At 35.6% G+C, this 12,041-nt stretch overlaps 1 protein-coding gene across 4 annotated transcripts in view; it reads right to left on the reverse strand.

The window, feature by feature from the left end:
- Positions 1 to 12,041, reverse strand: part of G3BP2 (G3BP stress granule assembly factor 2) — a 92,672-nt gene that overhangs the window by 9,036 nt on the left and 71,595 nt on the right. For 2 of the 4 annotated variants that reach the window (XM_024993362.2, XM_015471686.3), the window contains 7 exons: positions 8,145 to 8,263; positions 5,726 to 5,807; positions 4,848 to 5,021; positions 4,317 to 4,407; positions 3,336 to 3,438; positions 2,622 to 2,802; positions 1,543 to 1,641 (listed from right to left, as the gene is read on the reverse strand). In XM_024993362.2, the coding sequence (XP_024849130.1) occupies positions 1,543 to 1,641; positions 2,622 to 2,802; positions 3,336 to 3,438; positions 4,317 to 4,407; positions 4,848 to 5,021; positions 5,726 to 5,807; positions 8,145 to 8,239 (825 nt within the window). In that variant the 5' untranslated portion in view covers positions 8,240 to 8,263. 4 annotated transcript variants of the gene reach the window in all.

Consider the following 12,041-nt stretch of genomic DNA (forward strand, 5'->3'; position numbering starts at 1 on the left):
ATTTTATTTCTCTAGACAAGAGGCTAGGATCTAATATAATGTAATATATAGACATGACTTAGATACAGCACTCCTCTTCTTTGATGTAAACACTCCTCTTCTTGATGTAAACACTCTTCTTTGATGAGCAGAGATACACTGCCCTCCAAGGCCTGAAGAAACCTACAGGCTTGCATGGGTATCCAACTGCATGAATTCGAAGCCCTGTTGTTTTATTTATATAGCTGTCTGACCTTAGGTGAAGTACTTGAGGTCTCAATTTACTTGTCTGTGAAACAGGAATAATAATAGTAACCATTCTCACAAGGTGGTTGTAGGGATTAGGTAAGAATAAATAAGTACTTTGCACAATGTGTGGTGCCATACTAAAGGCATAATAGGCATTAGTTACTCTAACTTTTAACTAGCGCTAAGTTTAAAATAAATGTAGCCAACTCTCTGAAATTCAAGTAATAATTCAAAAGATTCCAAACACAAATCTGGTAAGAAATCAAGAATTCCAAAAGAAAATTCAGAAAATCACTTATTGAGTCTTCAGATGGGTAGAAAAGTACAATCAGTACTTGGCAAAATAATTTTCTTCATTAAGACAGACTTCTAGTTTGTGATCTGAGGTAATTACTCAGTATTTCCTGAATATCTAGCTGGAAAAAAAAAGAAAAGCTACCACAAGGCCATGTATTCTATTACATAGCTAATTATGTGTACCAACACCAGGCAGACTGCCTAATAATTCCTAGCTACTTTTGAAATCTCACACTTTCAATGTTTAGAGCACAGAAAGAGGTGTATAAACACAATTTTATGTGCACTAACCATTTTACATGTAAATTTTATACCAGAATGAAGCTTGACTCAAAATGTAGGAGAAGTACTGGACACCCTTTAACTGTGCCTATTTACTTTAGAATTGGGTTAACTCTCAAGTATACTAATGAACACATTAGGTAGCCAGTGTCTTTATTTTTCAATGTTTTTGAAAGCTCTGAAGTGGGTAAGATGATAAACAGACAAAAGGCAGAATACTAGAATGATCAGTTAAGGTAAACACTACAGTCATAAGTTGGTACAGGCTTCAATTAAACAGTATGAACCACTTACAGACTGAGAGCTTAGGCAGTGGTTTTTTGTTTTTGTTTTTTTTTTTTTTCAGTTTTCTGTTTAAAAAAAAAAATAACAATGATTCTTTATAATGCCATACTACTCTGTGGCTTTCAAATTTTTTCCCTAAAATATTTTTGCTAAATGATATTTTAAACTTATACAAAGGACTTTTTTGGTTATTTTAAGAAGGCTTTTAAATGACAATATATATTGTTAAAACTAACTAAATCTGTATTTCACACACCCATACCCCAAATACCACCTATGTAGATGATGAATGGAGATCTGGCGCTTAAAGTGGGTGCAACTGACATTTAATACAATTTTTTTGTATATTTAATCCATAATTTCTGATTGACTCATTTTAAAAAATATGAAAAAGATAAGCAATTGGCAATGTAACAAGGATACAATCCAATGTGTTCACAGATTGGTTACCTGTGAGACTGGTGCTTTAACATGGGGTGGAATTCCAGAGGAAGAAACAGTGCCACTAGGAGGCAGGTTTTTACTGGTCACTGAAGCCCAGGAGAAAGCCTGCAGGAAATGCAACAAACCTAGACTACTAATCATGGAAAACCACCAACATTCCTATAGGGAAACTTCCAAATATATATTTTCTTTTCATTTCTGAACTATTGCTCTATATTGGAGGACTCCTAAAAAGAAAGGCACACACACACATGCCAGTCTATGTGCCAGGTTTCAAAATCTCATTATGCAAGATTATGACTGTCTGAACTACTAAATAAATCCACAAGCAAGTTCCTATATACTCTAAGTAGATGAGCAAGTGGCAAGCAAAACCACTAACAACTACACATGCTAGAAAAATAAGAACCTAATAGAATCAATTTATTTCCCCTTTTGGGGGGAAGATAAGGTGTTGTGATGGCGCTAAGGGGAGAGAGAAAGGACAGGAAAGAAGAGAGTACTAGCTGGAAACTTTAACAGACATTCACAAATAGAACAAGCAATCTCCTCCTCTCACTACCCAAATATACCTACTTTACAGAAAGATAGAAGATGTTTTAGGTAGGTTTAAACGAAACACTATGGGTATCACTCATCTTTCCAAGACAGTTTGGTGTAGTAAGGAAATTGTTCCCATTTAAACCAGAAATAGCACACATATCACTTGTTTTAACAATAGGCCAATTTGTTTTAAGTTGGGAAACTGCATGACTCCTATTTGCATCCATGTGTAGAGGACTTAACACAGAATGGAAGAGCAACTCTCAGCTTTATTACATGGACTCGAATAATTTCATGTATGGTACTAAACACTGCACACAGATAAGAATCAATCTTAAATTTTATTCTGAGGGGTGTTTTTTAGGGGGTGAAGTACGATTTCCTCAGAATTACCAAAAAAAACCCCACAGCTTCTTTCATACACATAAAAAAGCATAGTTTACTATTCAGCAATTAAACACAACAGAACAAAGGTCATGCTTCATTAATGGCACCGTATGAAAGCGTGATGTTATGGGTCTAAAGAGTTCCTCTGATCTAACCTTTGGTGGTTCCTGTGGCAGAGAAACAGGCTCAGCAGGCGGAGGAGAAGCAGACTTCTCCTCTAACTCTTCCAAGTTCTTCTCCTCCACTGGCGGTTTCAGCTCTTCAGTCTTTGTTTCAGATTCGGGCTCAGGTTCAGGTTCATGTGAGGATTCTTCTAAAGGCTCCTCTATGCCATTACTACAACAAAACATTTCGTTCCCTTTTCAGTAGGAGTGAAATGATCAACTTAAATAGGAGAAAATCCAGCATTTCTCTAATTAATGGGCAGAACAAGTAATACACGAAGTTCACTAAGAACCAGAAGGCAGAAGAACAATACTCTCAAGCAGCATTTCTTTAACCTAAATGTAAAAACTGGATTATTCAACATGTTTACTTTAGCACTAACTATTAGGAAATAAGGAAATAAAGAATAAGGAATAAGGAAAACCCATTATTTAAAAAATAAAATGCCTACTCTGTGTTGTCCCAAACAGTACACATTATTAGCAAGTGATTAGTTTTAGGCCAAACCATGTTCAATTTTTGAATTAAACGTTTTAAGAATGCTTTCCAAATTTCTTGCATATAACATGGTAAATACTCAGGCACTGGCTACATAGCTTTATCAAGAATTTACTTTCAGCAACAATTCTAGGAACAAAAACCACTTGCAACTACATGATATGAATAGTTTAGGTCAAATTTGGCCTTGCAAGCACTATTCTTACGTCACAGGGTGAGCTTCATAGTAACCACTGTTAGCATTCTCCTGCACAGGTTCTGGAGACGGTTGTCTTTCCTCTTGTTCTTCCTCTACTTCATCTTCTGATTCTGACAACACAAAATACACCACATCTTTTTTTAGGAGGCTTACTACACAATTTCATATATGTATTTTTAATGTTCAAAGAAATCATAAAATAGTTTAAAAACAGCGTGTTTCTTGACAGTACAAAGGCACTTAATATTCCTTGTTCTCTTAAAAAAAAGCAAGCAAGATGAAGTTTGGAATTATGCTATTTTTTTAAAAGATCTATTAGTAAGAAAAGGAAAGGGTAGGAAAAAATGGTCTTTTTTTTTTTTTTTTTTTAATATTATTTATTTGGCTGTGCCATATCTTAGTTGCAGCATGTGGGTTCTAGTTCCCTGACCAGGGATCAAACCCGGGCCTGCAGCATTGGGAGTACGGGGTCTTAGTCACTGGACCATCAGGAGAGTTCCCAGAAAAAATGGTCTTAAAGTCATCACTCGGTTTCCTTTGCCACATTAATTCAATGAAGCAATAATGACAGAGAATCAGAAACGCGCTGATGTGTATCAACAGAAGATTAAATAATTATGGTACAGACAAAAAAATATCAACAGCTAACAAAGATACATTAGATGAAAAAAAAAGGCCTAGCTTTGAATCAGCTACTTCCACTTTTAGGAAAGTATCAGTTGGTATAGAATACAATAAAATTCTGTAGTAGGCACCGAATTCTTGGTTATCTATAGAGAATGACATTGAGGGAGATTTTTTTCCACTTTCTGTGTATGAATTTTATATAAAAAACATCTGTTTTTTAAACAAACAAACAAAAAAAAGAAAAAGGAGCAAAGGGGCTTTGACTCAGTTACAGAGTCAAATTTCTGTAAGTTTCACACTTTACATGTCATTAAAGAGTACTGATACCAATAAAACCCTTGTATCTTAAAAGGAACCTCACCTTCATCAAGTTCTGGTTCAGAATCACCAAATACTTCATCTTCATAACGAAACATATCATTGTGAACATAAAACTTATTTGGAACAGATCCCTATTAAAAAAAACACCCAAATACTCCATAAATACCCATAAACGTGGTATGACATAAAAAGAATAAAGTTTTTATTTTAATACACAAATAATATATACTGAATATAATTTTCCAAAGCTGAACATGCTATAATGTTAATATAAAGAAAATCACAGAATACCTAAACTCAAGAAATGACTACTTTCAAACTATTAAATAACATACTTTTAATATTATTTCTGTAATCTTAATCATCTGTTTGCACATCTGTATCAGGATCTCATTTTTTCTGCTAAATAAAGCACAGAAAGTTCAAATAAACGAACAGGTCCAACACAGATTTCTCAAAAACAGCTATATGCATACCTATACCTATAAGAGGAAACTCTAGCCACTTCAAGCAACTAGTTAACTGCAAAATGAAATCACATAAATGAAAATTAATTGAAATGAAAACTTACTTCAGGAGCCAGAACAAAGGTTTGCATAAACTTCCTCTCTGGTTGTCCACTGTTAGACAGCAAACCCATGACCTGGACCACTACTCCATCACTCAAGGTTGCATGAGCATCCACATGACGAATTTTAGTATGACATTCACTGAAGTTCAGAGATAATACTTTGTGGTGTATATCCTTTATTAGGAGAAGGTGGAGAGGAAATATAAACTCATGATATTGCATTACATTTTTAATACTAAGTTACCTATTCAACACTACAGACTTCCACCGATTTCCTAACAACTCTAGAATACTAACTACTTAATCTCTCTGCCTCATTTGAATCCATTCCACCATGCTATGCATTACTGACAGACCCATGCTCCATAAACTATGTTGACTACTACATGACCTCACATGTGGTTTTACTTTACTGCTGTCTGCATTTCTTCTTTCAATTTCCTCTTGTTTGGTAAGGCCAATCCTATAATTCAGAGACTAGCTGAAATCCCACATCCTCTACAAAGTCATAAGGAATATATTTCTACTCACTCCTGTAACATAAGGTTTAGCCCACATTTCTATAAATGTTATACACTGTCTCAACTGTTTCAGGTATAAAATACACCAGTGATATAAAAATGTCCCATTTTCTCTTTTGTATCCATGCCAATGTTAATACTGTGCTTCCTACAAAATCAATGTTTATAAGAACTCAAAGCACATTTGACAGGTATTGCAACATAAATTTTAGCACAGCTAACTGATCACACTCAAGAAGAAATCCATGGGCACAAGAAGGCTATTTTCCAACTCTCTAACTTAAAATAATCTTAACTTAAGTTAAAGTTTAAATAAGTTAAAATAACCTTAAATATGTATATGAAATTGACACTTACATTTTGGCCATAGACAGCCTCCTGGGGCTTTCCACTAGCATCTACACCACCATGAACATAAGAAGAATTCCTGCCATAAAACCTGAAAAAGCATTGATAATGATTAACATAAAGTTATGAAGAGAAAGACGTCTAAGAGGGAGTAGAGTCCCGGTATTAACCAGAGCTAGTTTCCAGCTCTAGCTCTGTCACTCATTAGCTGTGTAACCTTGAGACTTACAGTCTTCAAGTTCACTTTCCTTGGTAACTTGGAACAAGAGTGACTTCTCCACAGAGTTATTATAAGGATTAAATGAGCAATGACATAGAATTCTTAGTGTGCCTGGCTATTAGTTATGCTGTCTTTAGCTATTCTCATCTTACTGTTATCTATATGCTGTTAAGTGGGAAAATGAGACATTCAAAATATATTCTAAATACTGATGCTGCTATTTATTTACCCATTTTTGTCAAATATAAAAACTCAGTTGTTTAGATCTGTTTGGAATCAGATACTATTTAACATTCATTCTACTAAGAGTTCCAAATGACTACTAATTCCAAAGGCTAAGGTTAAAAGTTTAGATTTAAATTAATTGAAATAATTCAGAGATCAAGTTTAATATATATATATATAATTTTAGCATCTAATATCTCAATATTTTTATACTGCTCTTAAGTACATGATAAATTAGTGTTTCTCTGGTATTAACATAAAGCAACTAGGAGATCTTCCTAAATTAAGGTTATCAAATATGCAAAATTAATTTTCTCATAAAGAGAACTCAGCTCCTACTGCAATAAAACATGAAGACTTCCTCTATGACAAACAACATTCTCAGTGCACTACACATGTATTGATTCATTCTAGTCTAACAACTTCAGGACTAACCTAAGTGCTGTTATCTAAATGAACAAACTGAAGTTCAGAAGAGGTTAAATTAACTCCTCAAATGTTACACACCTATCAAGTCAGAGCAGCTGACTCCAGAGCCCATGCTTTTAACCACTACCCATATTTTTTTTTCTGTTTACACTGTTCTCTGCCATGTACTACTGGCAAGCATGTATACAGTTATCATTTGGACAATTTGGCTGTTAAGTGTGCATAAGAAAAGCTTTAGAGAAAATCATACCTTTGATTTAACAGTTCTATTTCTAGGAAGTTATCCTAAGGAAACAACTAGAAAGATGCACAAAAATGCACGTATAAGAAAGGATATGCACTACCGTGTTAGTAACTGAAAAATTTTAAACAAACTTAAATGTTTTATTAATAGGGAAATCTGCTATACAAGCTAAGTATAAAACAGAAGTCTGTGCTGTTACCTGAAATTATGGTAGAGAGTCTTGTTTTTCCTTGTTATAAAAAGGAAAAGTTAAAAATGCTAATACCTACACTGTGAAGACAAAATTTCAGATAATGAAAAGCCTTAATAATTCCATTCTCCCTCAAACTCACATATACTGTCAACAGGAATGTTTCTATTTTTATAATCAGAAAAATGTACAGGTACTGATTCTTTTGGGGGGTGGGGGCAGTGTTAGTTATCTAAAAATGTCTCCTGGAATAACATAGGGAATATTACACACATGCTTAACAATGGCAGGGCACAATGCAAAATAGAACTTTAGAATGCCCAGCACATTTATAAAGAGAACCTATATATAAAAGAGAAAAGTCCTTTAACATTCTTTCCCATACGAAGCAGCAATGACGTACTTCTCCTTAAGTACACAGAAGTACACATCTGGCTAGTGTGTTCTACAATAAACGCTGGCACAGCCTAATCCTTACAAAGGTCTCACTTATCTTTGACCTACTAAAAAATACAACAGGTAGAACAAAAATTATAAATACTACTCATAATATAAATCAATTTCATTTCAATCTCCAGAAAAAAGTAAGCTCATACATGTCTTGCCAAACTAGTAAACAAGGCTACTGTTGCCATCTCACAAAGGAATATTCTCTTGTGAATCAATCTGAAGGAATTTTCACAAATGAAATCAATTAACTGATTCATTTCCTAACACTGCTACAGAGAACTTTTAAAAACCACACAAAAACCAAACGAAACAACTTAACCTGTGATTTCCATCAAGACTAGAACCCATTAGTTGGTAAAGTCTGTGGTTTAAAAAAGAAAGAAAGAAACATAAAATACCAGACTATGTAATTGTGTATGTGTAAGTGGGTATATAGATGTGAATGTGTTATATAATGGGATCTGGTAAGTGTTTTTCTTACTGTAGATTTCATTCAAGGAGGAAACTTGAAAAAGATGGGTTTTATGTCATCAGTTTGTTAAAATATTGCATGAGGTTTGTAAAGATACTTGTCAGGACACGAGGAGACAGGAAAGACAAAATTTATATGTAGTCATATTCAAGAAAATAAAAGTAAATAAAAATAGTAAATAATCCAATTAAAATTTACCTGTGTAAATATTCTGGAGCTTTATTCAGCAAAGTATAATATTGCCTCACAAACTCCCGCCCTACAAGCAGCGGACTGGGCTTCTCCATAACCATTTCTTTGCTGCACAATGTCAAATACTAGGGAAACAAACATAGGAATAATAATTCTTAAAAGTCATCTTTGTTAAATACCATGAAGCAAATTTTCTTAGACATTCAAATGAAAACAAAATATCACTTATTAAAAAATAACAGTAAAATAATAAATTCCCAATAACTACTTATAACCTCCAACATTTGCCATTTCCTCTTTATCTCTATGTCTCTATTTCTTGATCTCCCTATGTCTCAATACAAGGGGAAGTGGCATGTCCAGTGCTGTCTCAGACTAGGTGGCACCATAATAAAGTCTTTTTACTCATAGTATATTTTTCCTTTGGGGAACATTATCTCCTACATTCTCAGACTCTAATGGTTTGTTTTTGGAAACTAGGCAGAGGGCACAACTCAGGGCTTGGGAGATCATACTTATAGACAGCACTAGCTTTTGTCTTCTTTATGTAATACTCTAGCCTTCTAGGGATTAATTGCACTGTTTCAAAATGATAACAATTACCATTAAAAATCAGCAATACTCTAAATACTCAGATAATGGTGTTTCACATTTTGTGTGTGTCTTTTCAACCTTTCTTGCTATTAATTATCTAACTACATGTCAGGCACTGTTCATAGGAAGTGGGATACCTCAGTGAACAGGACTCTAGCCCTCGGAGTTTATAATCTATCATGGAATACAGACAAGCAAATAGGGAACAGAATGGCTTAGGTGTGACCTAAACGTACCTCTAAGCCCCAACTCTCAAAGATAAACAAGTAAAAAATAAAAATAGAAACATAATCTTTCATCATTTAAAGTAAATAATTTATGTCTATAGCCCTCCAAACAGTAAAAGTCATAACACTAGGAATTAAGAGAAATGGGAAGAAAAAAGAGAAAATATGAGTATCACTAGTTTAAATACATATATACACACGTTTGTGTGTGTGAAATTACTGAGCAAATCAAGATGCAGTTTAAATTCCTGTTAACAAATAAACTTCAACATGGGTTTTTCTGCTGCACTAAACTTGCTGGATCTTAGCTCCCTGTCAAGGATCAAACTCATGCCCTCGGCAGTGAAAGCGAGAAGTCCTAACCACTGGACTGCCAGGGAATTCCCTCAAAGTAGGTCCCCCTTTAAAAAATTTCACAAAGATAACCCACCATTATCATTACAACTGTGATGCTTTTTCAGATACCAGCCATAAAGGAACCTACAGATAAAACTCTATTAAATTAATCCTGGTGACTCCCAACTCAATTTTTACACAATGCTGTATTAGTTTCCCTGTTTCTCCTTTTGCGATTGTCTTGAAAATCTCAGTTGATATTAAAAAAAAAAAATTCTTTTCCAGTGCCAGGGTCTGGGGGGAGGAGCAGTTGCAAGAAGTCCTTGAAATAGCCGAGAAACAGGCAAAGGAGATGGAAGAGGAAGGTAAGGCTTCAAGCAGTAACAAAAAGAGGAGCAGAGAAGCTGGAGGAGCTAAAAGCGAAGGCCATGCGGAAGGTGCCCTGGGCCACAGGCAGAATTTGGAAATCTGGCAAAAAGCTGTTCCTTATGCCTCAGGTGATGGTAATCCTTACTTCCACTGCTGTTTAAACCCTGCATTCTCTTCCATAACATTTTTTTGCCACCTATAACTAGAATAAAAGGCTTCCCTGGTGGCTCAGTGGTAAAGAATCCATGTGCCAATGCAGGAGTAGTGGGTTCAATCCCTGGAACAGGAAGATCCACTGGAGGAGGAAATGGCAACCCATTCCAGTATTCTTGTCTGGGAAATCCAAACCCCATGGACAGAGGGGCCTGGCAGGCTACAGTCCATGGGGTCACAAAAGAGTTGGACATGACTTGACAACTAAACAACAAATAAGCTAGAATAAAATGCTGTCTTGGAGCCCGTGGCACATTCAAGAAAAGAAATGTTCACAGTGGCTTATCCCTTCAGTTCTCCTTTAGTCATTTCTATCCTAGTTGTGAGGTCAAAGTAAACCCAGCCTAGAATCCAGGCAGTCTGTTCTTCAATCTTTGCTCTACCTTAAATTTTGTGCCACCTACAATTAAATCAACTCATTTAAAAAAATTAAAGCACAAAGCAAAGTCAGACACAGTCATTTCAGGTGCCATTAGTTTCCCCCAAACCTAAAAACCTCCAACAATAAGAATTAACAAATCCTGATGCATAAAGAGACTTACTTGCTATGTTTAAAGAAATGAAGCAGGGACTTCCCCCCATGGCTCAATGTTTGAGAATCCACCTTGCAATGCAAGGGGATGGGGCTGATCCCTGGTTTGGGAACTAAGATCTCACCTGTCACAGAGCAACTAAGCCTGAGCACTGCAACCATTGAGCCCACGCACCACAACTAGAAAGCCCAAGCACAAGGAAAGCTCCTCTACGACAAAACGAAGACACAGCCAAATAAACAGTCTTAAAAAGTAATGAAGAAAAAAGACATAGTATTTTTATTAAGAATGACAGGCAAGGTTGAGGAACAGGAGATTTATCTAGTAAAATTTTATAAAACAACAAAAATGTGGAAATTATGCACATTTACTACTACTGTTAACAACTGATGTTAAGCTGTGGCAAAATACTAACTTACCCTCTGAATAAAATATTATGTACAAAACAGTTCTGTTCAAAGGTCAATGACAAAAAAACACTATTAGGCATTGTTTCTGAGTTTGGGGATTCTCACTTTTCCCTCTTTTTCTTCTCTACTTCAGATTTTCTTCAGTGAGACTTTGTTACTTAACCCAATTTCCCATCACATTTATAAAGTACACATTCACCTGCCATTTTTGTCACCTACGTATAGCCAAAGTAAAAAAAAAAGTGTCACACAAATCAGTATCAAAGAAAGGTCAAAATACACTGGAGTTTTTGTAACAAAGTTCAAGAAAGGCTGCACATTGCCCACTACCTTTACAGTCACTGAAGTTGACGGCCATGAAGCCATGGTATCATCAATTTAGATCAGAGAGACAGGCAAAGGAAACTGGCGGTGGGGGTAACTTTTTACTTGATTAGTCAATAAATTACATTTATTCAAAAATAGATAACCTGAAAAGTGAACTTTGAATGGGGAATGAGATAAAGCAGTGCTAACCTGGTAAAAGCCTAAACAAACAGCTATACAGAAGAGGCTGTGCAGAGTCCAGTTTTTAAAAGTTACAGGTAGACTCCCAAAGGGAATATAGATGAAATGAAGATGTTACATAGAGGAAGGTGTTCCAATTAAATACACTGACTTAAATGGACTCAATTTAGATGGCTAAAATATAATTGACTGATGGGAAATAAACTACATTAACCAGAAAGTAAAAAGTATGGAGGGGAGGGGTATGGAAAGCAACCTCACTCTACTTTTAACAACAGGTTAATTTATGTATTCTACACAAACAAGGGAAGCTACAAGGGCTTCCTTTGTAGCTCAGTCGGTATAAAGAATCTGCCTGCAGAGCAGGAGACCCAGGTTCAATCCCCGGGTCAGGAAGATGCCCTGGAGAAGGAAATGGCAACCCACTCCAGTATTCTTGTCTGGAAAATCTCATGGATACAGGAGCCTGGTGGGCTGCAGTCTATGGGGTTGCAAAGAGTTGGGCACAACTGAGCAACTAACACTTACACTTACTTACACAAACAACTGCCATCTTTCAGTTTTCTCCCCTCGAGTGGGGAAATGCATTCACAGAAAAGAACCCAAGTCACAGGCAAGAAATTCACGGGATTTGGGTCCTTTCACTTATGTTTATATATAAAATAAAACCCTGAACATGAAAGTAAGGAAAGGGTTTTAACTAAGGCCATGAAG

The sequence above is a fragment of the Bos taurus genome, chromosome 6 (assembly GCF_002263795.3).
Source record: "Bos taurus isolate L1 Dominette 01449 registration number 42190680 breed Hereford chromosome 6, ARS-UCD2.0, whole genome shotgun sequence".
Taxonomy (NCBI): Eukaryota; Metazoa; Chordata; class Mammalia; order Artiodactyla; family Bovidae; genus Bos; species Bos taurus.